At 38.7% G+C, this 27,752-nt stretch overlaps 1 protein-coding gene across 6 annotated transcripts in view; it reads left to right on the forward strand.

The window, feature by feature from the left end:
• The window catches only part of PTPRK (protein tyrosine phosphatase receptor type K), an 865,926-nt gene that overhangs the window by 340,847 nt on the left and 497,327 nt on the right, over positions 1-27,752 (forward strand). For all 6 annotated transcript variants that reach the window (XM_053710702.1, XM_053710703.1, XM_053710705.1 and 3 more), the window contains exon 4: positions 19,806-19,887. In XM_053710702.1, coding sequence (XP_053566677.1) covers positions 19,806-19,887 — 82 coding nt within the window. The remainder of the gene's footprint in view (positions 1-19,805; positions 19,888-27,752) is intronic.

Genomic DNA, 27,752 nt, shown 5'->3' on the forward strand with positions numbered 1-27,752 from the left:
TAAAGAGAGTCATTTACCCTTTAACAAAAGAGGTGAAATGTATTCATTTATGTCATAAGAAGACACATTTTGATGAAGTTTAAATGCCTTGCTACTTTTTTTTTCTTTCTGCAAACCAAATTTCCTGAGGTTAACTTTGCCTGTTATGACCTAAATGCAAGACAGGAACAAGAATAAAACATACTTAACCATATGTTTTTGTCAGGCTATATTTGGAAATGTCCATAAACTGTAGCTGTTCATTTAAGACTCAAGTTTGCAAATGTCCTCAGTAACCTCAGAGAGAAAACAAAGCATAACCACACAAAGCGTTGAAACAGTCGATTTTTAAGAAATGTACCAGTGTATATTTATCTTAAAAGTTGATTCAGAACATACAGTATGTTAAAGAGACAACATCATTCAGGGTGTAAATTCACTTCATAGTGATTTTCCACAAGTCATAATCCAACATTAGTTCATAGGCTCTCATAATCAGTTGTTTGGACTTAAGATGTGTAAGACACTCCTTCCGCAGATGGACACTCCTTTCCCAGTGACCTGTCAATGCAGGCTGTAAAATGTAAGATGTGGCATGCCCTTCTAAAATGTACAGGTTGTCACCCTGGTTATGGCTATCACCTGCCCCACTAGCAATAGTTACAGGGGGCTGTATATAGCTCCCATCCCCCTATATTCCACACCAAAGTGCATTAGAATACCTATTGAGTGTTCTCATTCCCCTGTCAATAGTAGGTAATTGCCATAAAAAGTTACTCCAAAGGATCCCCTATTCCCATGCAGCAGCATAAACCAAACAAGTCACCCTCTCACCCCCAGATATGTTTTATGATTGGTCAAGTGAGGAGAGAGAGGCCTTTTTATCTGGGCAATTCACTTTTTCTTTCATGTAATTGGCAAGAGTCCATGAGCTAGTGACGTATGGGATATACAATCCTACCAGGAGGGGTAAAGTTTCCCAAACCTCAAAATGCCTATAAATACACCCCTCACCACACCCACAATTAAGTTTTACAAACTTTGCCTCCTATGGAGGTGGTGAAGTAAGTTTGTGATTAGATTCTACGTTATGCGCTTTTCAGCATTTTGAAACCTGATTCCTCTCAGAGTACAGTGAATGTCAGAGGGATGTGAAGGGAGTATCACCTATTGAATGCAATGGTTTTCCTCGCGGGAGATCTATTTCATAGGTTCTCTGTTATCGGTCATAGAGATTTATCTCCTACCTCCCTTATTCAGATCGACGTTATCCTCTCATATTCCATTACCTCTACTTATAGCTGTTTCATTACTGGTTTGGCTATCTGCTATATGTGGATGGGTGTCTTTCGGTAAGTATGTTTTCATAACTTAAGACACTCTCAGCTATGGTTTGGCACTATTATATATGTATTGTACTTATATTTGCCATGTGTCAGGTTTATGTATATTTCCTTTTTGCAGACTATCAGTTTCATATTTTGGAAAAAACATATTTAGGAAAATATTTTTCTTACCTGGGGTATAGTCTTTTTTTCAATTGACTGCTTTTTCATTAAATTTCGCAGGCAAAATTAGGCTTGCGAGGGCGCAAAATGCCAAAGATTATTGCATCATTTTTGTCGCAAGAATTTTTTTGGCACGAAGGCACGTCCGATGATGCAAATTCGTCATTTCCGCCGAGTTCCTTGCACAAGGTTGTGTCTTCAATGACGCGAATGTATCTTTCCCGGATGTTGCTAGCGCCAAAAAAAATTCAGTTTGCATTGTGAGTCATACTTGACGCCAAACAATTCAATTATTTTAAGCCCCATTCCTAGATGCCTCTTGCCTTTTTTCAAAGTCAGAGGGCTATGCTGTTTGCATTTTTTTCCTGTCTCAGAAATCACTGTTGGAACCCTGCTGCCTGATAAGTTCTACTAAAGCTAAGTGCATTTGTTGTAAATTTGTGGAGATTATATCTCCAGCTGTGGTATGTGTAATAGCTTTTACATGCAGAGAATGTATCCATCAGGAATAGTACAATGCCTGTTGTTCCTTCAACATCTAATGTACATGATATACCTGTGTATATAAAAGATTTTATTGCTGATGCGATTCAGAGGTCTTTGTCTGCCAATCCCGCCTTCTAATAAACGTAAAAGGTCTTTTAAACTTCTCATAAAGTTGATGAGATTTCAAATGACCAACAACATACTGAATTATCCTCCTCTGATGAGGATCTATCTGATTTAGAAGATCCTTCCTCAGATATTGACACTGACAAATCTACTTATTTATTTAAAATGGAGTATATTTGTTCCTTGTTAAGAGGTGTTGATTACATTGGATATTGAGGAAACTAGTCCTCTTGATATTAAAACCAGTAAACGTTTGAATTCTGTTTATAAACCTCCTGTGGTTACTCCAGAGGTTTTTCCAGTTCCTGATGCTATTTCTGATATGATTTCTAATATGATTTCTAAGGAATGGAATAGGCCTGGTACTTCTTTTATTCCTTCTTCAAGGTTTAAAAAAATGTATCCTTTGCCAGCAGTTACATTGGAGTTTTGGGAAAAGATCCCCAAAGTTGATGGGGCTATTTCTACTCTTGCTAAACGTACTACTATTCCTATGGAAGATAGTACTTCTTTTAAAGACCCTTTATAAATTGGAAACTTGAATCTTATCTAAGGGAAGCCTTTTTATATTCTGGCTATCTTCTCAGGCCTGCCATTTCTATGGCTGATGTTGCAGCTGCATCAACATTTTGGTTGGAAAGCTTAGCGCAACAGGAGATGGATCCTGATTTGTCTAGCATTGTTCGCTTGCTTCTACATGCTAATTATTTTATCTGTGATGCCATTTTTGAAATCATCATAATTGATGTTAAATCTATGTCTTTAGCTATTTTAGCTAGAAGAGCTTTGTGGCTCAAATATTGGAATGCTGACATGGTATCGAAGTCTAGATTACCATCTCTTTCTTTCCAAGGTAATAAATTATTTGGTTCTCAGTTGGATTCGATTATTTCAACTGTCACTGGGGGGAAGGGAGTTTTTTTGCCTCAGGATAAGTCCTAAGGATAAATCTAAAGCTTCTAACCGTTTTTGTTCCTTTCGACAAAATAAGGAACAGAAACCTAATCCTTCCCCCCAAATAATCTGGTTCCAATTAGAAACCTTCTTCAAGTTGGAGTAAATCCAAACCATTTAAAAAACCAAAGCCAGCCCCCAAGTCTGCATGACGGTGCGGCCCTCATTCCAGCTCAGCTGGTAGGGGGCAGATTAAGATTCTTCCAAGACATTTGGGCAGTTTCTGTCCAAAATCAATGGATTCAGAGTATTGTATCTCTAGGGTACAGAATAGGATTCAGATTAAGACCTCCTGTGAGAAGATTTTTTTCTCACGCATCCCAACAAATCCTTTAAAGGCTCAGGCTTTTCTGAAGTGTGTTTCAGACCTGGAGCTTTCAGGGGTAATCATACCAGTTCCGTTTCAGGAACAGGGTCTGGGGTTTTATTCAAATCTATTCATTGTCCCAAAGAAAGAACATTCATTCAGGCCAGTTCTGGATCTGAAAATTTTGAATCATTATGTAAGAGTGCCAACTTTCAAAATGTTGACTATGAGGACTATTCTGCCTTTTGTTCAGCAAGGGCATTATATGTCAACTATAGACTTACAGGATGCATATCTTCATATTCCGATTCATCCAGACCACTATCAGTGTCTGAGATTCTCTTTTCTAGACAAGCATTACCAGGGAATATGAATAGACCGGTCCGGTCGCGAGTAAAAATTCTTGCGGGCAAGTAAATTTTTTAAGTTACCAGCCCGAACGGCGACCTGACATTTTAAGTGAGATATAAGAAGCAATAAAAAAAAAATGTCAAATTGCCTTCCACATATGCGCACACACGGAAATGGAGGGAAGAAAGGGGAAGTTATTTCTGTTTAATGCATTCAAAGACTTCCCCTTATCTCCATGGCTCTTGGTCTCTTCCTTTTCAGTTGCTACTTCCCACCCCTAATGTTATCTGCGCGGGAAGACATCCTGCTAGAGCGGTGAGTGTTTCTTCTCAGTGTGTGTGTATGAATGAAGTATGGGTTTAAGTGACTATATAGTTATGGTAGGCAGCTTGCTCACGTACATTATGCTGAAGTACTCCAGGGTCCTCTGCAGTACTTCAGCACAATGTGCACGATCAAGCTGCCTACCATAACAATATAGAGCAGTGCATAATTTTTCTGGATGCTATTAATGCTCCAAAAACTGACTTTACCAATTAGTAGAGAACATACCATCTCCATGCACCCAGTCAAATCTGCTAGCACGGCACTGACAGTCGTGCTAGTAGTTGAAAGGCAGCCAGGCAGAAAGTGGGGAAAAAAAGTATTTTTAACATGCTCGTTATCTCACCTATTTATGAAGTACCACTCAAAGTGCTATAGGTTAAAGGGTGGCAGAATTAAATATGCTTAGTCAATCGTATCCCCACATATGCTGAAGGAAAATTTAAAAAAAAACTCAATTATATCTTCTTTTTTTTTTTTTCCTTAGGAGAAAATAAGTCTAGACTGTACATACAGTTTTTCAAAGATAATATCCCTGTTTTTTTTCTACCTGGTGATAGAAAAATATTTTCTAAAGTTAAAGCCTTTTTATTAATGCTCTAGTCCCAAGTAGTAAGCAGCTTGCAAAGCATTCAAATTGGGATCTCTGTCTGCAATGCATGTGAGATTACAATAACACTATTTATATTGCATTTTTACATAAGATATGTACACACTACATGCAGATATGCATGGGCGACTAAAGTTTCTTGTGGGCTGGTAAGTTTTGTGATTTACTCGCCCCGATGGGCGAGGGGAGTTTTTGGGTATTCATAGGCCCTGATTACCAATTTGTCGCTCTTCCATTTGGCCTAGCAACAGCTCCAAAAATCTTTTCAAAGGTTCTTGGTGCCCTACTCTCTGTAATCAGAGAATGGGGTGTTGCAGTGTTTCCTTATTTGGACGATGTCTTGGTACTATCTCAGTCTTTACATTCTGCAGAATCTCAAACAAATCAACTAGTGTTGTTTCTTAAAAGACATGGTTGGAGGATCAATTTACCAAAAAGTTATTTGATTCCTCAGACAAGGGTCACCTTTTTAGGTTTCCAGATATATTCAGTGTCCATGACTCTGTCTCTAACAGACAAGAGACGATTAAAATTGGTTTCAGTTTGTCGGAACCTTCAGTCTCAATCATTCCCTTCAGTAGCTATGTGCATTGCATGGAAGTTTTAGGTCTCATGACTGCAGCATTGGATGCGATCCCCTTTGGTTGTTTTTATATGAGACATCTCCAGCTTTGTATGCTGAACCAATGGTGCAGGGATTATACAAATATATCACAATTAATATCCTTAAATCCCAATGTTCAACTCTCTCTGACTTGGTGGTCAGATCACCATCATATAGTTTAAGGGGCCTCTTTTGTTCGTCCAACCTGGACTGTGATCACAACAGATGCAAGTCTTTCAGGTTGGGGAGCTGTCTGGGGATCTCTGACAGCACAAGGGGTTTGGAAATCTCAAGAGACGAGATTACCAATCAATATTTTAGAACTCTATGCTATTTTCGGGGCTCTTCAGGTTTGGCCTCTGTTGAAGAGAGAATCATTCATTAATTTTCAGACGGACAATATCACAACTATGGCATATGTCAATCATCAGGGTGGGACTCACAGTCCCCAAGCTATGAAAGAAGTATCTCGGATACTTGCTTGGGCAGAATCCAGCTCCTGTCTAATTTCTGCAGTTCATATCCCAGGTATAGACCATTGGGAAGCGGATTATCTCAGCCGTCAGACTTTACATCCGGGGGAGAGGTCGCTCCATCCATATGTGTTTTCTTCGATTGTTCAGATGTGGGGTCTTCCAGAAATGGATCTAATGGCTTTTCATCTAAATAAGAAACTTCCCAGGTACCTGTCCAGGTCCAGGGATCCGCAGGCGGAGGCAGTGGATGTGTTAGCAGTTCCTTGGTGTTACCAACCTGCTTATATCTTCCCACCTCTAGTTCTCCTTCCAAGAGGGATCTCCAAGATCATCATGGAACATTCCTTTGTGTTGCTGGTAGCTCCAGCATGGCCTCACAGGTTTTGGTATGCGGATCTTGTTCGGATGTCCAGTTGCCAACCTTGGCCACTTCCATTAAGGCCAGACCTTCTGTCTCAAGGTCCGTTTTTCCATTAGGATCTCAAATCATTAAATTTGAAGGTATGTAAATTGAACGCCTAGTGCTTAGTACTATGTTACAGGCTCGTAAATCTGTTCTAAGAAGATTTATTATCGAGTTTGGAAGACTTATATTTCATGGTGTTCTTCTCATAAATTCTCCTGGCATTCTTTTAGAATTCCGAGAATTTTACAGTTTCTTCAGGATGGTTTGGGTAATGTTTTGTCTGCAAATTCCTTGAAGGGACAAATCTGTGCTCTTTCTGTTTTATTTCACAGAAAGGTTGCTAAGCTTCCTGATATTCACGGTTTTGTGCAGGCTTTGGTCCGTATCAAGCCTGTAGTTAAATCAATCTCTCCTCCTTGGAGTCTTAATTTTGGTTTTGAAGGCTTTACAGGCTCCTCCGTTTGAGCCTATGCATTCTTTGGACATTAAACTACTTTCTTGGAAAGTGTTGTTCCTTTTGGCCATCTCTTCTGCTAGAAGAGTTTCTGATTTATCTGCTCTTTCCTGTGAATCTCCTTTTTTGATTTTTCTATTAGGATAAGGCAGTTTTGCGGACTTCATTTACATTTCTACCTAAGGTTGTGAATTCTAACAACATTAATAGAGAAATTGTTGTTCCTTCTTTGTGTCCTAATCCTAAGAATTCTTTGGAGAGATACTTACATTCTTTGGATGTTGTAAGATCTTTGAAATATGTTGAAGCTACTAAAGATTTCAGGAAGTCTTCTAGTCTCTTTGTTGTTTTTTCTGGTCCTAGGAAAGGTTAGAAAGCTTCTGCCATTTCCTTGGCATCCTGGTTAAAGCTTTTGATTCATCAGGCTTATTTGGAGTTGGGTCAGGCCCCGCCTCAGAGAATTACAGCTCATTCTACTAGGTCAGTCTCCACTTTGTGGGCTTTTAAGAATGAAGCTTCAGTTGATCAGATTTGCAAAGCAGCAACTTGGTCTTCTTTGCATACATTTGTTAAATTCTACCGTTTTTATGTATTTGCTTCCTCTGAAGCAGTTTTTGGTAGAAAAGTTCTTCAGGCAGCTGTTTCAGTTTGATTCCTCTGCTTATGTTTAAGTTTTTTCTTTTTTCATTATGAGAATAAACTTATATTTTGGGTTGTGGATTCATTTTTTTCAGCGGAAAATGGCTGTTCTTATTTTATCCCTCCCTCTCTAGTGACTCTTCTGTGGAGGTCCACATATTGGGTATTACTATCCCATACGTCACTAGCTCATGGACTCTTGCCAATTACATGAAAGAAAACATAATTTATGTAAGAACTTACCTGATAAGTTAATTTCTTTCATATTAGAAAGAGTCCATGAGACCTACCCTTTTTTATGGTGGTTATGATTTTTTGTATAAAGCACAATTAATTCCAAATTCCTTTTGTTGATGCTTTTTACTCCTTTCTTTATCACCTCACTACTTGGCTATTCGTTAAACTGAATTTTGGGTGTGGTGAGGGGTCAGTTTACACCGGGGTTAGGTTCCAGAAGGAATGGTTGTAAATTGAAACCCAGTTTATAATGTAAGTCAATGGGAAGTGAGGGAGTTAGGTTCCAGGCCCCTCTACAAATTGATAAGTTACACCTAATACATTATTTTTTAAAGCTTTGTAATGAAGATTTTAAATGCTAAACAGCATTATAAACCTAATTAAATAATCACACAACAGACTGTATCATCAAACTTAAGTTTAATGAACAAAAACATTCTTTCACTTGCATTTTTCTGCAAACAGTTCTCTGCATTGTTAGCATGTTATATAATATTGGGTCTGCACTTAATAGGGACGTGGCTGCTAAATCTTGTTGCTTTGAAAGCTGCTCGATAGCTAAGGTCTGTTCTGTGTACACAGATTAATTTCGGTCTGCTAAGCTTGCATAAATGTGCTGTAACACAAGCGGACAGCTCCACCTACTGGCTATTTTAATTAGTGCAGTGCTTTTCAATAGCAGTCACATGACTGAAAAAAAAAAAAAGTTGCTATTCTGAAACGGTGCAAATTGAACAGGCTTAAACCGAGGGCCACCTGTGTGTGTGTGTGTGTGTGTATATATGTGTGTGTGTGTGTGTGTGTGTGTGTATATATATATATATATATATATATATATATATATATGTATGTATATATATATATATATGTATGTATGTATATATATATATATATATATATATATATATGTGTGTGTGTGTGCAAGTGTTTCTTCAACAGTTAACAAAAAGGGTTAACAATTACAATTTTTATTTTAATAATTATTTTTTATTTATGCAGGACGAGAACCTAAGAGAGTAAAGAATGTGCTTGTGAATATTTAGTCCCCTGACCGTATTTCCTCATTTATTTTGAAGCTTGCATACAGATTTTAGCATAGAAAGCAAGCTTAGGGAAGGGAGGCAGTGTGTAGCATGTACAGCAAATTGGTTTGGTTAGCAGAAGGTTTTCAGTTATGCAAACAAACTCTTCATAGCTCAGATTGATGAGGGATCAGATTGTATTACTGTAGCTTCAAGATGAATTAATTGGCATCCTGCAAATATGCAATTTTGAGTAAAATAAAAACAGCGACTTACTAGTTACAAGCCGGAAGAGATTAATTCCATTTCCATTTGTTGTTCTTCTGATCAACAAGAAAGGATGCAGCTTTATTTTTTTCCTTTTCATTTGCACTAACATCTAAAAAGTTCAGAAATAAATATGAAAAGCATACCATAGAAAAACCCTTCAAATACTTTCTAAAGATATTTAAATTTATTCAAGCAATATTTATTTTTAACCCCCCCCCAAAAAAAAAAAGTGTAATGTAAACCTCTTATTAGTTACTCCAATGCTAAGCTTTCTCTGATGTTGATATGTTTGTAAGCTACCTATTCTTGTTCACTGCATTTTATTTTAATATATATATATATATACTGTATATATTAATACAACAAAGAAATTAATTGCTTTAAAGGAAAACATGGTAAAACTTTTTTTGTAAGATGATGCGAGTCCATAGGTGTCCATAACATGTGGGATATATTTCCTGCCACTAGGAGGAGGTCAATAACCCTCACCAGAGCTTTAATCCCTCCAACCTCTCTCCACTCAGTTTGTTCTTGGCCTCTGAGGAGAGCGGTTGAGAAAAGTGCACTGCAAGCAAGATTTTATTATTTTCTAATTATTTATTGGGATCTCAGATCTGATTTGAGACAGTTTTACCCCTCTTCCATCTTCACTCAAGGAAGACTTCAGGATAATTTCTCCAAGATTCTGAGTGAAGCGTGGTAAAGGAATACCTCAATTATGGCTTGTCAGTACTCTCTAGTGTAAATGTCTCACCAAATAAATACCCTCAGGCATTGTGGAGCCCCTGTCTCTTAGCCTCCACCTGAGGCGTTCTGTGAGGAAGAAAGGCCTCAGCAGGCTGATAAGATACAGTGAGGGGTGCTGCAGTCCAGGTAAGCGACTCAGACACTAAACACAGCCCAGGAACTATCCCTAGTACTCTCCTTGTATAGTTACTACATAGATATTTGCAGCCTTTACACACAGTGATTTACCTATATGTTTTTAACACAGAGAATGATGGAATTCAGAGTTAAAATCACTCTCTTTCCATTGCCTTATTACCCCTTAGCAGCTCTCAGTATATTTTAGTACAGGGTTCTCTTTCCTCATAGAGCAAAAAAAGTTACACTGTCTCTTTAAGAAAACTGCTATTTGCCATATACATTTAGTGGTTCAGCTCATGATGGATGAGATTAGGGTTGGGGACACAAGGAGGATTAAAGGCTGGGGGTTTTCAATATAATATATTTATGGTGTGTTTTAGTGTTTTTTTTTTCTCACAGTCCTAAGCCTGCAGTTCGTTTTGGACTTAGGCTCTGCCACCCCCCGTTGGCACCCTTTCTCTCTCCCTCACCAGATCTCAAAGTGACAGAAATTTTTCTCTGGGCCTGTCCCCACGGTATCCGGGTCTAATTTTAACAGTTATATCTCCAGGAGGTGGGTGAGTACCCTCATAGGAGCTGCTGAGGGGGAGGTTAATAAAAACTTTTTTTTCTGTGAGAATTTTTTTTTTTTTTTTCTCTATGCTTTCTAAGGTTCTGATGTTTGTTTTTATAGGCTACCTGTTGTATTTTGTGGAAATACACTGATATAAAGTTTTTGAATATATCTTTATTTCCAATTACCTGCAGTTTTGCTTATTATTTTGCAGCCATGTTTGTACCACTACTTGATTTGACTGCCCCATAAGAAGGGACACCTAGGGAACATACTGCAACCCAAAATCTTTCTGCATTTCATTGTCCTTGTTTATTATGCAAAACTGCTCCAGTGGACCACATTATTGTCAATGTGATAATTGTGTCCCACATCTCCAATTTGCAAGCTATAATCCTGTCAGTATGACACCTGGCAGACTATTTGTGCTAATTTTTGTTGCCCAGGGGGATTCCACGTACTGTTCTCCAGAGTTAAAATACAGTCTTCAAAAGTGATTTTGATTTTGACAGAGATTTTATAGGCCATCACCAAACCAATTAAACGTAAGCGGAAAGAAATAAATTTACCTTACATTACCTGTAATGCGCAAGGTCCTATCCCCCATGCTCGGTTACCAGCAACCTTACAAAACTCTGACTTGGCTGAGTCTCGGTCTGAGGGTCCTGAGGGTTAAAGGGACAGTCAAGTAAAAAAAAAAACTTTCATGATTTAAATAGGGCATGCGATTTTAAACAACTTTCAAATTTCTTTTGTCACCGAATTTTCTTTGTTGTCTTGGTATTCTAAGTTGAAAGCTAAACCTAGGAGGTTCATATGATTTCTTAGACCTTGAAGACTGCTTCTAATCTGAATGCATTTTGACCATTAGAGGGCATTAGTTCATGTGTTTCATATAGATAACATTGAGCTCATGCAAGTGAAGTTACCCTGAAATGAGCACTGATTGGCTAAAATGCAAGTCTGTCAAAAGAACTGAAATAAGGGGGCAGTCAGCAGAAGCTTAGCTACAAGGTAATTACAGAGGTAAAAATGTGTATTATTATAACTTTGTTGGTTATGCAAAACGGAATGGGTAATAAAGGAATTATCTTTCTTTTTAAACAACAAAAATTCTGGTGTTGACTGTCCCTTTAAGTCTCTTGTGAGGATCTTGATCCTATGCCTGAGGTTGATTCAACGTTTGATTTAAAGTGGACCTTATCCGCTTCCTACTTCATGAAGTTTTAAATACCTTGCAATTAGCATTGTAATTAAGTTGAATCAAGTTTTTAAAGCTCCACCTAAAGTGCCTAAGGCTTTTGAAGCACCAGAAAACCTGTCACGTAGAAAATGTATCATAACATTTGGAAAGCTTACTTTGGTGTTCTTCTAGAGGTTTCTCTTAGAATCCATAGAATACTTCTGTTCGTTCAAGATGGACTAGATAAGGGATTATTGGCTAATTCTGTAAAGGGTCAGATTTTGGCATTATCGGTTTTGTTTCACAAAAAAACTGGCCAAATTACCTGATAATTATATTTTTGTCCAAGCCTTAATGAAAATTCACCCTTTTATTTGACCCATCTCTCCCCCTTGGAAATTGCATCTGGTTCTTTCTGTTCTGCAAAGTCCCCCCCCCCCCCCCCCCCCTTGAACGTATGCACTGCTTCGAACTAAAGTTATTGTCATGGAAGGTTCTCTTTCTTCTACACATTTCTTCTGCTAGAAGAGTTTCTGAAATATCTGTCCTGTCTTCTGATCAGCCCTTCTTGATTTTTCTTGCGATTTCATACTGAATGTAGTATCTTAAGAAAATATTAATCAGGAAATTGTTGTTCCTTCACTCTGCCCAAATACTTTTAACCCTAAGGAACGACTGCTTTACAGATTTGGATGAAGTAAGAGTCTTAAAATTCTAACTTCAGGCTACTAAAGACTTTAGATAGACTTCTAGATTGTTTGTCCACTTTTCAGGTCCCAGCTACAGCGGTGGACCTAGCATCATGGTGAAAAAAAGACTATTAATTAGGCTTACTTGGTTGTGGATAAACTGCCTCCAAAAAGAGTAACTGCTCATTCTTCTAGATCTGTATCTACTACTTGGGCTTTCAAAAAGGATGCCTCCTTGGAACAAATTTGCAAATCTGTAACTTGGTCTTCTCTTCATACCTTTTTCTAAATGCTATCATTTTTGACATTTTTGCTTCTTTCTAAGCTGCTTTTTGCAGTAAAGTCCTTCAGGCCGCAGTGTCAGGCAAATAGGAACTGCCCTGATTTTGTCCCACCGGTCCCTAACATAAACTTTAAGCTTGGGTATTTTATCCCACATGTTATGGGCAACCATGGACTCTCCTCAACTTACTAAAGCAAACAGAATTTATACTTGCCTATTAAATTTAGTTATTTTGGGATGAGGAGAGTCCTTAGGACCAACCTGCTTTTTTTACTAGATGGGCGATAGTTCTTATTTACACCTCTTAACCCTGCTTTCTGTATTTTCTACTGTTTCTATCTCTGAATGGGGAGATCTGGTGGGAGGGATTAAAGCTCTTGTGAGGTTTCTTGACCACCTCCTAGTGGCAGGAAATATATCCCACATGTTATGGACACCTATATACTCTCCTCATCCAAAAGAGAAATATATCGGTAAGTATAAATTCAGTTTTTTTCAAACAATTCTTTAGAAGATAATGTGTGTTAACATCTTCAGTACATTATGGTGGCTAGTATCTGATTTCCTTGTAAATAAACAAATAGCATTATTTTAAAAAGCTTGATTATTTCTCCTGTTAAAATAAATAATTCATACAAATGTTAAACAAGGATGTAATTGTGTTTGAACAATTTTTTTTAATAATAATTTGTGACCTATATAATGTGTAAATTGAATGTTAAGAAAAGTGTGTATTTTAGAGATAATTATGATATGTGAATTTGATGATGATTTCATTATTATAATATCTCAGTTTTCAAGAATAGATACAGAGCATGCCTGGGCCACATCATGGATAAATTTACACCTCGGTTTAGTCTCTGCAAATAACATCTGAACATTACAAATTAAATTATCATAAGAGGTCTAGGAAAAGCCTATTCAGTTCATTGCCCCTCCTCTCCACATGATTAGTTTTATAGCAAAACCATAAGGTATGATATAATGAATTTGAGCAGTTGTAGGAAAAAGACCCGCACTCACTGGACTTCAAATACAGTGAAGCATTTCTTTAATGTGTGATGTTTCAGGGACTTGCTCTCCTTCCTCAGGAGAAAGTCCCTGAAACTTCACACATGAATTGTTTCACTGTATTTGAAGTCCACTGAGTGCGGGTCTTTTTTCTACAAATATTTATTTTTATTTGACAAAATGTGTGTAGATAGATATATATATATATATATATATATATATATATATATATATATATATATATATATATATATATATATATATACATTTTTTTGTTTATAATTAATTATACACAGGGAAATATACTATTGCCATATTGATTCAGAAGAGAACATTTATATTTGAGAATATTATGGACCAATGTCTTCATAAATCTATGCTTTATAATTCACTGGTCCCTTCTCCAGACATAGGGCTTTACATTTGTTACATTTTTGGGCTAGATTTTCCAGTGGTACATCTGATACATTATGTGAACTGTGCAACATATAATAAACATATGAAATCAGAATACTTATACTTGCTATAAATATTGGACAACCAACAAGTAAATTAGCAGATATTTTTCTTTTACTGAGACTTGAAGGAAAACATTTTTTTTTTACTTTTTTCAGACTTAATAAAGCTCAACCTGTATCCAAGACAGTATTTGCAATAAGAAATTGTCTGTATTATTGTCAATGCCTTTAAAACAAAGAATACACAGGTTCCTCATAGCTTGAGGGCCCATTCAACAATATCTCTTCAAGGGAAGCAGATTTTAAAATCTCAACATTAGATTTCTTGAGAACATTAGTGTTTATTTCTAGGTGTTACTTCATAAAGCACTAGACATGGAATATTACAAAATTAAAATCAAGTTCTTGTTATGACAAAACCAAATGTATTTTAATGTAATATTCCATGTCAGTAATTTTGTAGCTGGGATACAGTTTATATATTGACTTATTTATCTATCTTAAAATATCTTTGAATCCTTTGAAGGAGCAGTAATTCATTATTGGGAGCTAGCTGAACCAATTGACAGCTAGCTTCCTAGTGCATTGCTTTCCCTCAGCCTACCTATTTATGCTTTTCAACAAAGGATGCCATGAGAATTAAGCAAATTAGAATTCAATTGGAAAGTTGTTTATAATTTTATGCTCCATCTGAATCATATAAGTTTAGTTTTGAGTTTTATGACCCTTTAAAAAGTTGTACTATGAACTCTATTGGGACAACAGTAAATATGTTTTAAACCTGTGTGTAGAAGGGTAGTTACTAGGGAAAACAAGTCTGGGTCTCGGATAGGACGGGGCGATATATAGGGGAAAAAATATTGTGATTTAAAAAAATAATAAAAAAAATGCGATTTTTAACGTCGGCACCCCCTGTAACCCCCATAAACCCCCCTCTGTAACCTACATAAGCCCCATCAGCTCCCACTGTAACCTACATAAGCCCCATTAGCTCCCACTGTAACCCTGCACCCCGTGTAACCCCCATAAGCCCCCCTCTGCAACCTACATAAGGCATCTTCTATCATCAATCCAGCGCGGAGCGGGTCCATCTTCAAGACATCCGACGCGGAGCATCCTCTTCATCCGACGACTAAAGCTGAATGAAGGTACCTTTAAGTGACGTCATCCAAGGTGGCGTCCCTTAGATTCTGATTGGCTGATAGAATTCTATGAGTCAATCGGAATTAAGGTAGAAAAAATCCTATTGGCTGATGCAATCAGCCAATAGGATTGAAGTTCAATCCTATCCTAAGATAGAAGATGCCGTCTGGAACAAGACTTTTGCCCGTCTGGAGGACCACTTCTGCCCGGCTTGGATGAAGACTTCTGCCCGTCTGGAGGACCACTTCGCCCAGCTTGGATTAAGACTTCTCCCGGTATGTCGATCTTCAGGGGGTTAGTGTTAGGTTTTTATAAGGGTGTATGGGGTTGGTTTTATTTTTAGGTTAGGGTTTGGGCGGCAAAAGAGCTAACTGCCCTTTAAAGGGCAATGCCCATTCAAATGCCCTTTTCAGGTCAATGGGGAGCTTAGGGTTTTTAGATAGCATTTTATTTGGGGGGTTGGTTGTGTGGGTGGTGGGTTTTACTGTTGGGGGGGTTGTTTGTATTTTTTTTTTTTTTACAGGTAAAAGAGCTGATTACTTTGGGGCAATGCCCCGCAAAAGGTCCTTTTAAGGGCTATTGGTAGTTTAGTTTAGGCTAGGGTTTTTTTTATGGGGGGGGGCTTTTTTATTTTAATAGCGCTATTAGATTAGGTGTAATTAGTTTAAATATCTGTAATTTGTTTATTATTTTCTGTAATTTAGTGTTTGTTTGTTTTTGTACTTTAGCTAATTTAATTTAGGTAATTGTATTTAATTTAGTTAATTTATTTAATTATAGTGTAGTGTTAGGTGTTAGTGTAACTTAGGTTAGGTTTTATTTTACAGGTAAATTTGTCTTTATTTTAGCTAGGTAGTTATTAAATAGTTAATAACTATTTAATAACTATTCTACCTAGTTAAAATAAATACAAACTTGCCTGTAAAATACAAATAAACCCTAAGGTAGCTACAATGTAACTATTAGTTATATTGTAGCTAGCTTAGGGTTTATTTTATAGGTAAGTATTTAGTTTTAAATAGGAATAATTTAGTTAATGATAGGAATATTTATTTAGATTTATTTAAATTATATTTGTTAGTGGGTGTTAGGTTTAGGGTTATACTTAGGTTCAGGGATAGGCACAGACAAAGGCTGTGGCGGACATTTTACAAATTACAGACCTTAGTGAAGGACACCAAGGTACATTTTAAATTAAAAACATTATTTTATAGTGCTTGGTGTTAATATACTGATGTAGATACCACTGATTCTATAACCAGCCCTCCTCTGGCTATACCCATGTGCCAGTGTCACTACTGTGTCATTATATAGCCCTGGGTGTTTTTATACTGATGCAGATACCACTGACCCTATAACCAGCCCTCGTCTTGCTATACGCATGTGCCAGTGTCACTACTGTGTCATTATATAGCGCTTGGTGTTATTATACTGATGCAGATACCACTGACCCTATAACCAGCTCTCCTCTGGCTATACCCATGAGCCAGTGTCACTACTGTGTCTTTGTATAGTGCTTGGTGTTATTATACTGATGCAGATACCACTGACCCTATAACCAGCCCTCCTCTGGCTATACGCATGTGCCAGTGTCACTACTGTGTCATTATATAGTGCTTGGTGTTATTATACTGATGCAGATACCACTGATCCTATAACTAGCCCTCCTCTGGCTATACCCATGAGCCAGTGTCACTACTGTGTCTTTGTATAGTGCTTGGTGTTAATATACTGATGCAGATACCACTGACCCTATAACCAGCCCTCGTCTTGCTATACGCATGAGCCAGTGTCACTACTGTGTCTTTGTATAGTGCTTGGTGTTAATATACTGATGCAGATACCACTGACCCTATAACCAGCCCTCGTCTTGCTATACGCATGTGCCAGTGTCACTACTGTGTCTTTGTATAGAGCTGGGTGTTATTATACAGATGCAGATACACATCCAGTATTATACTCAGGCTTTAGTTATTCCATAACTTATCACCTGATATCGCTAGCAGTCTCTTGACAAGCCACTAACTTTATTCACACTACATATTTTTTTTTATTCCTATTATTCAATAAAAACATATACTAAGGTTGTGGCGGACACTGCAAGGGCTAGTCACGGACACCAGTGTCCGTGTACGGACACCTTGCCTATCCCTGCTTAGGTTTAGGGGTTAATAACTTTAATATAGTGGCGGCGACATTGGGGGCGGCAGATTAGGGGTTAATAAATGTAGGTAGGTGGCGGCGATGTTAGGGACCACAGATTAGGGGTTAATAATATTTAACTAATGTTTGCGAGGCGGGAGTGCGGCAGTTTAGGGGTTAATGTTTATTATAGTGGCGGCGACGTTGGGGGCGGCAGATTAGGGGTTAATAAATGTAGGTAGGTTGCGGAGACATTGGGGGTGGCAGATTAGGGGTTAATAAATATAATGTAGGTGGCGGCGGTGTCCGGAGCAGCAGATTAGGGGTTAATAATATAATGTTGGTGTCTGCGATGTCGGGAGTGGCAGATTAGAGGTTAATAAGTGTAAGATTAGGGGTGTTTAGACTCGGTGTTCATGTTAGGGTGTTAGGTGTAGACATAACTTTTATTTCCCCATAGGAATCAATGGGGCTGCTTATTTGCAGATGTTAGAATTTTTTTCAGCCGGCTCTCCTCGTTGATTCCTATGGGGAAATCATGCACGAGCACGTTACACCAGCTCACCGTTGACTTAAGCAGCAAATTTTGCTCAACGCTCACTTCTTGTCTTTTAACAACGGGTTTCTGAAAACTCGGAATACCAGCGCTGCATGTACGTAAGCGGTGAGACAAAACTGCTCGTTAGCACCGCATAGCCTCTAACGCAAAACTCGTAATCTAGCCGATTGTTAATACACACACACTCATGTTCACTCACACGTATATTGTGATGACTTATATCTTCCCAGAAAGTTAAATTAACAGTTTTTACTTTCAGAGTTTATTGTTCTGTTAGTTGGAACCATTTCTAGGAGCATTATGCTGAGCCCATCTGCGCTTGATAAATACAGTGTGCCAGAATTTACCGGATATCTGTTTGCGTCCGTTAAGTGTACGGACAAACAAAACTTAGTCATGACATGGACAGATTGTAAAAGGAAAATAACGTAAAGTATATAAGCTGAGCAATCATTTGAATTATTGTATTGTTATTTCTTTACTGCAAATTTGCAGTAAAATAACTGTCCTTTTTTAGTTAAGGAAAACTGAAATAAGTCTTGTTTTTGTTTTAGGTATTGTTTCAGTGAAAAATAGAATGTGCCAGAGAGAGAAATAACTAGTGGTATTCTTTGAGCAACAATATTTACAGACCTGTACTAGAAAGATTTAGAAGTATTTCAGTTATTTAGTTTCTAAGGGACTGATTTCCAGAAGTACACCTATTTGCTAAATCTCTGTGAAAACACATTGACTGAGGAGGCTATGTTTCCTTGAGCAGAAAATCTGTGATTTTTAGATGCGTTCATGTTCATGTTTTGCATTTTACATGCTAAAGTCTGCATATGCATTTGGCATTCCAGAACGGCTCTTCTATCACAGATGGGATTATCATAATAACTTCCTTCAGGGCTCAGAAATTTGAAGAGGGAAAGAAAGCTGAACAAAAATATCCTTGGCATCTAGAGCAGACTTGCAGGATGGTTTTATATTGTCATGTGTCACCAGTGCTGTCACTTTTATATACTTATCGGTTATCTTGATAGAACATATCTAAAGCTAACCTTTTTTATTTTATTTTTATTTTGTTTAGCTTCTCACAAAAAAAACAATCTTCAGCAGCTTTGGTCATAGTGGTCAGATTAGGCTGTAACAAAATTTGTGCGCTGAGTTTTATGTCTCTGGAGATCTTTTAAAACATTTTCTAGCATCGAAGGACATTGCACTGACTGATGTTTTAAATAAAGATAATGAATATCATACATGAGTAAATTAATTTGTAGTGTTTGTGTGTATGTAATAAATACTGTGTGTGTAAAGAACATGTTTTTGCTTCTAGACACTGTTGGTCGCATATTTTTAAATATGTTTTTTCTAGACTTTGTTTTGTATATGGTTTTGTCTGCCAGTTGGGCATAGTCACTCAAGTTTGGTGATATTTTATTATAACTGTATTAAAATATGTCAAAACCCATGTCTATAAGAAAGTGCGATCAGCGGTGACATTATTGCTAGTGACCATGTCACCTAACTGTCGACTAAAAAAGAATTAATTACACTGATTGCAGAAAACTGCAACCAGGTAATTGACCACTGCTGCGCTCTCTCAACGGATAGCTAAATGAGTGCAGCAACCAAAAAGTGAAGGGGTTGTCTTTAAAAATATTTAATTGCTTATATTAATCCCTATAGGTAAAAATCACACATAATAATTTAAAATGTAGTATATAAACATATACAATAAAATCACAACAATACAACAAACATTACAATTGGTAAAAGAGGGAGAGCAAATGCACAGTCTCTTTAATAGAAATAGTCCGTTGGTTAAAAGTCTTTTGGTATGCCAGTTGGTGTGTTAAAAAAGCAGAAAGGGCGTCAAGCAAGCTCCTGATGGGTTAATAGCCAGCGTGAAAGCTAAGTGATAGGGCGAGAAGAAGGATATACACAATCCTTTAAACAATATGGAGATACACCTAACTGTCGACTACCTAACTTTATCTTTTACATTACTGAAAGAAAATCTGCTGCTTACTATCTCATATGTGAGAAAAAGGAGGTTTGCATAATGTTCTCAGATGTATTTTATAAATGCATTTTATGAGTGGTCATTGCTGAAAGTATATTCTTTAAATTTAAGCACAACTGTTGCTGATTTAAGCTTTTTCCCCCCCTTTTGTAACAGGTAATCTTTGAAGCAGAAACCTCAGGTGCGCGGGGAGGGTACATTGCAATTGATGACGTTCAAGTTTTGAGCTACCCTTGTGGTAAGTCTGATTGTGCAGTTTCCGTATATCCTGACTTTGTTGTGTTTGTTTCCAACTGTCTGTTCTTTTCTACAGCTGAATTTCCAAGAAAATGCTTCATAGACAATAGTGCTAAAAGCCTCTTTGTTTGCCATCCCATGCAGAAAATGATATGCTTGCTACATTAATTACCGTCTAATCTCAACTGTGTGGAGAGGAAAAAAGACCTTAGTAAATGAGTGCTAATCCTTAATTAAACAAATAAATGCATTATTTGTGCTTGTTCTTAATTGGTTAGTTTCAGTCAGGGTTTCACTATTAGACACCTTAATGAAGATACAGCATGTGTGCTACAGCAATGTCACCCTGGGGAATCTTGTTTTTATCAACATAATTCTGTAATGCGTTTAGGATTATTACACAATAATATCAGCATGCAAAGTGTTTCCCGGAGAGCACTGGCCACATTTGACTGCTAGTTAAGGCACATGGTTCCACTTATGCGTTCTTGCCACTAGATTTATACTTAATTAGATTAATACTAAAAATGTAAAGGATTGTTCTAATGATTGATCACTATTGACTATACAAAGCTATGTTATCATACAAGAATATTATGTTTCTATCAAATCAAGTAAAATGTTGTCCGTACTGCTGTGTTCGGATATAGGAAAAGGGTTCCTCCTGGTATACATTATTAACTTACAACATATTTAGGAGACACAAGTCAAATACACTTGTCAGTTATTATATATGCCAAAGATGATTAGTATTAAAAAGAAAAGACTAGACATTCTATTCATTAGACGTACTACAGCTGCAATTCAAAACGAATTTGAAGTGAATGAGGTAGGAGTGAAATGATGGAAAATGGTTTGCAGTGTTGTAGAAAAGCCTTTTTAAAAAAAAAAAAAAAATATGGTCAGAAAAATAGAAAAATAGAAAATTTCTAGAAGGTGTGCAGTTTTTATAAGCTACTTAATGAAATTAAAAGATAGTGATGGAAACTTGCTGTGTATTTTATCTAAATGCTACTCCCTCACCTCCAAAGTAGGTAAATCCAAAAATATTAGGATCACATTCCATTTTATCAAAATAATTACGTGTAGTGTCGAAATCTGCGACCCGACGGAATGTGTGACCGTGACGTCACCACATACCTAAGCACACGTGACTGGTTGCAAAATCAGACGGAACAGCTGTCTGTCAGTTCAGTTTAACACTCGCACTACATCTATAATCAGACCCGTCGCAATGTGTAATATGTTTAAGCATTTACTCCGATATTTAAATGAATGGATACCCACACTTTGCTCTTGGAGTTTGGACCATGAAGTGAATAATATGCTAATTTTACTATAATTGGAATAGATCAATTGTATAATATTGCCTAGAAGTTTCCCAATAAAGTGAAAGAATAAGTTATAGGGTAGTCTTGTGATACACAGATAGAAAGTTTGTCTCCAATTGCACATTATGAAAATCATTAAGGGTAATATTAAAGGGACATTAAAGTCAAAATTAAACGGACAGTCTGCTCCAGAATCTTTATTGTTTAAAAAAGATAATCCCTTTATTACCCATTCCCCAGTTTTGCACAACCAACACATTTATATTAAGATACTTTTTACCTCTGTGATTACCTTCTATCTAAGCTAAGATAAGAGGGGGTCTTCAAGGGCTAAGGAATTAGCATATGAGCCTACCTGTGTTTAAGCTTTTAACAAAGCATACCAAGAGAACATAGCAAATTTGATGATAAAAATAAATTAGAAAGTTGTTAAAATTGCATGCCCTATCTGAATCATGAAAGTTAAATTTCTCTTGTTAAGTGTGTTCAGTCCACGGGTCATCCATTACTTATGGGATATATTCTCCTTCCCAACAGGAAGTTGCAAGAGGATCACCCAAGCAGAGCTGCTATATAGCTCCTCCCCTCACATGTCATACCCAGTCATTCTCTTGCAACCCTCAACAAAGAAGGAGGTCGCGGGAGGAGTTGGAGTTTTTACTTAATTATTCTTCAATCAAAAGTGAAAATACTGTTAATACTGAAATAATGCTTAAGCCTTATCTGCAGTGGAAGCGACTGGTAGCAGGCTTAGTGATAACTTTGTATGACATTAAAAGAAAAACGTTTACTGGCATGTTATTCGTTTTGTGAGGTACTTTGGTGATAAATCCTTTTGGGCATGAATTTTTTTCCACATGGCTAACGTAATTTCTGCATAGAAACCGTTATATCAGGTCTCCCACTGTTGTAAATGAGTGGGAGGGGACTTTTTAAGCGCCTTGTTGCGCAGTTAAAATTCTAATACAGTCTTCCTGCTTCTTCCTCCTTGATCCAGGACGTCTCTAGAGAGCTCAGGGATCTTCAAAATTAGTTTTTGAGGGAGGTAATCAGTCACAGCAGACCTGTGACAGTGTGTTTGACTGTGATAAAAACGTTAAATCTTAATTTGATATCCGTTTTTTTTTTTTGGGTACTGAGGGGTTAATCATCCTTTTGCTAACGGGTGCAATCCTCTGCTAATTAATACATTTAAAGAATTGTTGACTATAACTGAATTAGTTCTTTGTTATTCAACTGTGTTTTTATAAAAGCGCTGCAGCGTTTTTTTAGATTGCTTGTAAACTTATTGAAAGTATTTTCCAAGCTTGCTAGCTTCATTGCTAGTCTGTTTAAACATGTCTGATACAGAGGAATCTGCTTGTTCATTATGTTTAAAAGCCGATGTGGAGCCCAATCGAAATATTTGTACCAATTGTATTGATATTACTTTGAATAAAAGTCAATCTGTACCGATAAAGAAATTATCACCAGACAACGAGGGGGAAGTTATGCCGTCTAACTCTCCTCACGTGTCAGTACCTTCGTCTCCCGCTCGGGAGGTGCGTGAGATTGAGGCGCCAAGTACATCAAGGCCCTTACAAATCGCTTTACATGATATGGCTAATGTTATGAAAGAAGTTTTATACAATATGCCCGAGTTAAGAGGCAAGCGCGACAGCTCTGGGTTAAGGACAGAGCGCGCCGATGACACGAGAGCCATGTCTGATACTGCGTCACAATTTGCAGAACATGAGGACGGAGAGCTTCATTCTGTGGGTGACGGTTCTGATTCGGGGAGACCGGATTCAGAAATTTCAAATTTTAAATTTAAGCTTGAGAACCTCCGCGTGTTACTAGGGGAGGTGTTAGCGGCTCTGAATGATTGTGACACGGTGGTAATCCCAGAGAAATTATGTAGGCTGGATAAATACTATGCGGTACCGGTGTGTACTGACGTTTTTCCTATACCAAAGAGGCTTACAGAGATTATTAGCAAGGAGTGGGATAGACCCGGTGTGCCTTTTTCCCCTCCCCCGATATTTAGAAAAATGTTCCCTATAGACGCCACCACACGAGACTTATGGCAGACGGTCCCTAAGGTGGAGGGAGCAGTTTCTACTTTAGCCAAGCGTACCACTATCCCGGTAGAGGATAGCTGTGCTTTCTCAGATCCAATGGATAAAAAATTAGAGGGTTACCTTAAGAAAATGTTTGTTCAACAAGGTTTTATATTACAGCCTCTTGCATGCATTGCGCCTGTCACTGCTGCAGCGGCATTCTGGTTTGAGTCTCTGGAAGAGGCGATTCGCACAGTACCATTGGATGAGTCTTTGAGCAAGCTTAGAACCCTTAAGCTGGCTAATGCGTTTGTTTCGGATGCCGTAGTGCATTTAACCAAACTTACGGCTAAGAATTCCGGATTCGCCATACAGGCGCGCAGAGCGCTATGGCTTAAGTCCTGGTCAGCAGATGTAACTTCTAAGTCTAAACTACTGAACATTCCTTTCAAAGGGCAGACCTTATTCGGGCCCGGCTTGAAGGAAATTATTGCTGACATTACTGGAGGTAAGGGCCACACCCTTCCTCAGGACAGGGCCAAAGCAAAGGCCAAACAGTCTAATTTTCGTGCCTTTAGTAATTTCAAGGCAGGAGCAGCATCAACTTCCTCCGCTCCAAAACAGGAAGGAACTACTGCTCGTTACAGACAGGGTTGGAAAGGCAACCAGTCATGGAACAAGGGCAAGCAGGCCAGAAAGCCTACTTCCGCCCCTAAGACAGCATGAAGGCAGGGCCCCCTTTCCGGGGACGGATCTAGTGGGGGGCAGACTTTCTCTCTTCGCCCAGGCCTGGGCAAGAGATGTACAGGATCCCTGGATGTTGGAGATTATATCTCAGGGATACCTTCTGGATTTCAAAACTTCTCCTCCACAAGGGAGGTTCCATCTGTCAAGGTTATCAACAAACCTAGTAAAGAAAGAGGCATTTCTACAATGTGTACAAGACCTCTTAGTGATGGGAGTGATCCACCCAGTTCCGCGAACGGTACAGGGGCAAGGGTTTTATTCAAATCTGTTTGTGGTTCCCAAAAAAGAGGGAACCTTCAGACCAATCTTAGACTTAAAGATCTTAAACAAATTCCTACGGGTTCCATTGTTCAAGATGGAAACCATTCGGCCCATCCTACCCATGATCAAAGAGGGTCAATATATGACCACAGTGGACTTAAAGGATGCCTACCTTCACATACCGATTCACAGAGATCATTATCGGTACCTAAGGTTTGCCTTTCTAGACAGGCATTACCAGTTTGTAGCTCTTCCCTTCGGGTTGGCTACGGCCCCGAGAATTTTTACAAAGGTTCTGGGCTCACTTCTGGCGGTACTAAGACCACGAGGCATAGCGGTGGCTCCGTACCTAGACGACATTCTGATACAAGCATCAAGTTTTCAAAATGCAAAGTCTCATACAGAGATAGTTCTAGCATTTCTGAGGTCGCATGGGTGGAAAGTGAACGTGGAAAAGAGTTCTCTGTTACCACTCACAAGGGTCCCTTTTCTAGGGACTCTTATAGATTCTGTAGAGATGAAGATTTACCTGACGGAGTCCAGGTTATTAAAGATTCTCAATGCTTGCCGTGTCCTTCACTCCATTCCAAGCCCATCAGTAGCTCAGTGCATGGAAGTAATCGGCTTAATGGTCGCGGCAATGGACATAGTGCCATTTGCGCGCCTACATCTCAGACCGCTGCAACTATGCATGCTAAGTCAATGGAACGGGGATTACTCAGATCTGTCCCCTTTGCTAAATCTGGACCAGAAGACCAGAGATTCTCTTCTCTGGTGGTTATCACGGGTTCATCTGTCCAAAGGAATGACTTTTCGCAGACCAGATTGGACGATTGTAACAACAGATGCCAGCCTACTAGGCTGGGGAGCAGTCTGGAACTCCCTGAAGGCTCAGGGATCGTGGACTCAGGAGGAGAAACTCCTCCCGATAAACATTCTAGAATTAAGAGCAATATTCAATGCTCTTCTAGCTTGGCCTCAGTTAGCAACACTGAGGTTCATCAGATTTCAGTCGGACAACATCACGACTGTGGCTTACATCAATCATCAAGGGGGAACCAGGAGTTCCCTAGCGATGTTGGAAGTCTTGAAGATAATTCGCTGGGCAGAGTCTCACTCTTGCCACCTGTCAGCGATCTACATCCCAGGCGTGGAGAACTGGGAGGCGGATTTTCTAAGTCGCCAGACTTTTCATCCGGGGGAGTGGGAACTTCACCCTGAGGTATTTGCTCAACTGATTCATCGTTGGGGAAAACCGGATCTGGATCTCATGGCATCTCGCCAGAACGCCAAGCTTCCTTGTTACGGATCCAGGTCCAGGGACCCGGGTGCGGTGCTGGTAGATGCACTAGCAGCCCCTTGGGTTTTCAACATAGCTTATGTGTTTCCACCTTTTCCGTTGCTACCTCTACTGATTGCCAGATTCAAACAGGAGAGAGCATCTGTGATTCTGATAGCGCCTGCTTGGCCACGCAGGACCTGGTATGCAGACCTAGTGGACATGTCGTCCTGTCCGCCATGGTCTCTACCCCTGAGGCAGGACCTTCTAATTCAGGGTCCTTTCAACCATCCAAACCTAATTTCTCTGAGGCTGACTGCTTGGAAATTGAACGCTTGATTCTATCAAAGTGTGGGGTTTCGGATTCGGTTATTGATACATTAATACAGGCTCGGAAACCTGTTACCAGAAAAATTTACCATAAAATATGGCGTAAATATTTATATTGGTGTAAATCCAAGAGTTACTCATGGAGTAGGGTTAGGATTCCTAGGATATTGTCCTTTCTACAAGAGGGTTTAGAAAAGGGCTTATCCGCTAGTTCTCTAAAGGGACAGATTTCTGCTCTGTCTATTCTTTTACACAAGCGTCTGGCAGAGAATCCAGAAGTCCAGGCCTTTTGTCAGGCTTTGACTAGAATTAAGCCTGTGTTTAAAACTGTTGCTCCTCCTTGGAGCTTAAACTTGGTTCTTAAAGTTCTTCAGGGTGTTCCGTTTGAACCCCTTCATTCCATTGATATTAAACTTTTATCTTGGAAAGTTCTGTTTTTTATGGCTATTTCCTCGGCTCGAAGAGTCTCTGAGTTATCTGCCTTACATTGCGATTCCCCTTATCTGATCTTTCATTCAGACAAGGTAGTCCTGCGTACTAAACCTGGGTTTTTACCTAAGGTTGTTTCTAACAGGAATATCAATCAAGAGATTGTTGTTCCATCATTATGTCCTAATCCTTCTTCAAAGAAGGAACGTCTTTTGCATAATCTAGACGTGGTCCATGCCCTGAAGTTCTACTTACAGGCAACTAAAGAATTTTGGCAAACTTCTTCTCTGTTTGTCATTTACTCTGGACAGAGGAGAGGTCAAAAGGCTTTGGCTACCTCTCTCTCTTTTTGGCTTTGTAGCAAAATACGTTTAGCCTATGAGACTGCTGGACAGCAGCCTCCTTAAAGAATTACAGCTCATTCCACTAGAGCTGTGGCTTCCACCTGGGCCTTTAAGAATGAGGCCTCTGTTGAACAGATTTGCAAGGCTGCAACTTGGTCTTCGCTTCATACTTTTTCCAAATTTTACAAATTTGACACTTTTGCTTCTTCGGAGGCTGTTTTTGGGAGAAAGGTTCTACAGGCAGTGGTTCCTTCTGTTTAATGTTCCTGCCTTGTCCCTCCCATCATCCGTGTACTTTAGCTTTGGTATTGGTATCCCATAAGTAATGGATGACCCGTGGACTGAACACACTTAACAAGAGAAAACATAATATATGCTTACCTGATACATTTATTTCTCTTGTAGTGTGTTCAGTCCACGGCCCGCCCTGTCTTTTTTTGAGGCAGGTTCTAAGTTTTAAATTATAACTCCAGTCACCACTGCACCCTATAGTTTCTCCTTTCTCGTCTTGTTTCGGTCGAATGACTGGATATGACATGTGAGGGGAGGAGCTATATAGCAGCTCTGCTTGGGTGATCCTCTTGCAACTTCCTGTTGGGAAGGAGAATATATCCCATAAGTAATAGATTACCCGTGGACTGAACACACTACAAGAGAAATAAATTTATCAGGTAAGCATAAATTATGTTTTTTACTAGACTGTCCCTTTAAGCAAATATATTGATATCACTCAGATGGCATATTGCATTTGTGCAGAACACCATGTTACACATGACAAATGCCAAACAATAGAATAACTGGAGTAATTTGTAAGCTGTGCACATACAAATCTATCAGTTTAATGAAGACATATAATAAATATCAAGAGTTCTCCTCCCCTATGACTGCAGGTTCTCACAGGAGAACCTGCAGTCACGATTTATCAAGCAGCAGTCATGAGACCCCTGCTTCTCTACCCTCTTTTTCCACCTCTTAGGTGAAGAATTTCAACCTCCCTTGTCTTGTCCGACCAGGGAGACTGACAGCTCTTGCCCGCACGTGATTGGCTGTGAGCGCAAAATAGTGCTCGTGTGCACAACTGAATTCCACCAGCGGACTACTGCCCG

The sequence above is a fragment of the Bombina bombina genome, chromosome 4 (genome assembly GCF_027579735.1).
Source record: "Bombina bombina isolate aBomBom1 chromosome 4, aBomBom1.pri, whole genome shotgun sequence".
In the NCBI taxonomy this organism is placed as follows: Eukaryota; Metazoa; Chordata; class Amphibia; order Anura; family Bombinatoridae; genus Bombina; species Bombina bombina.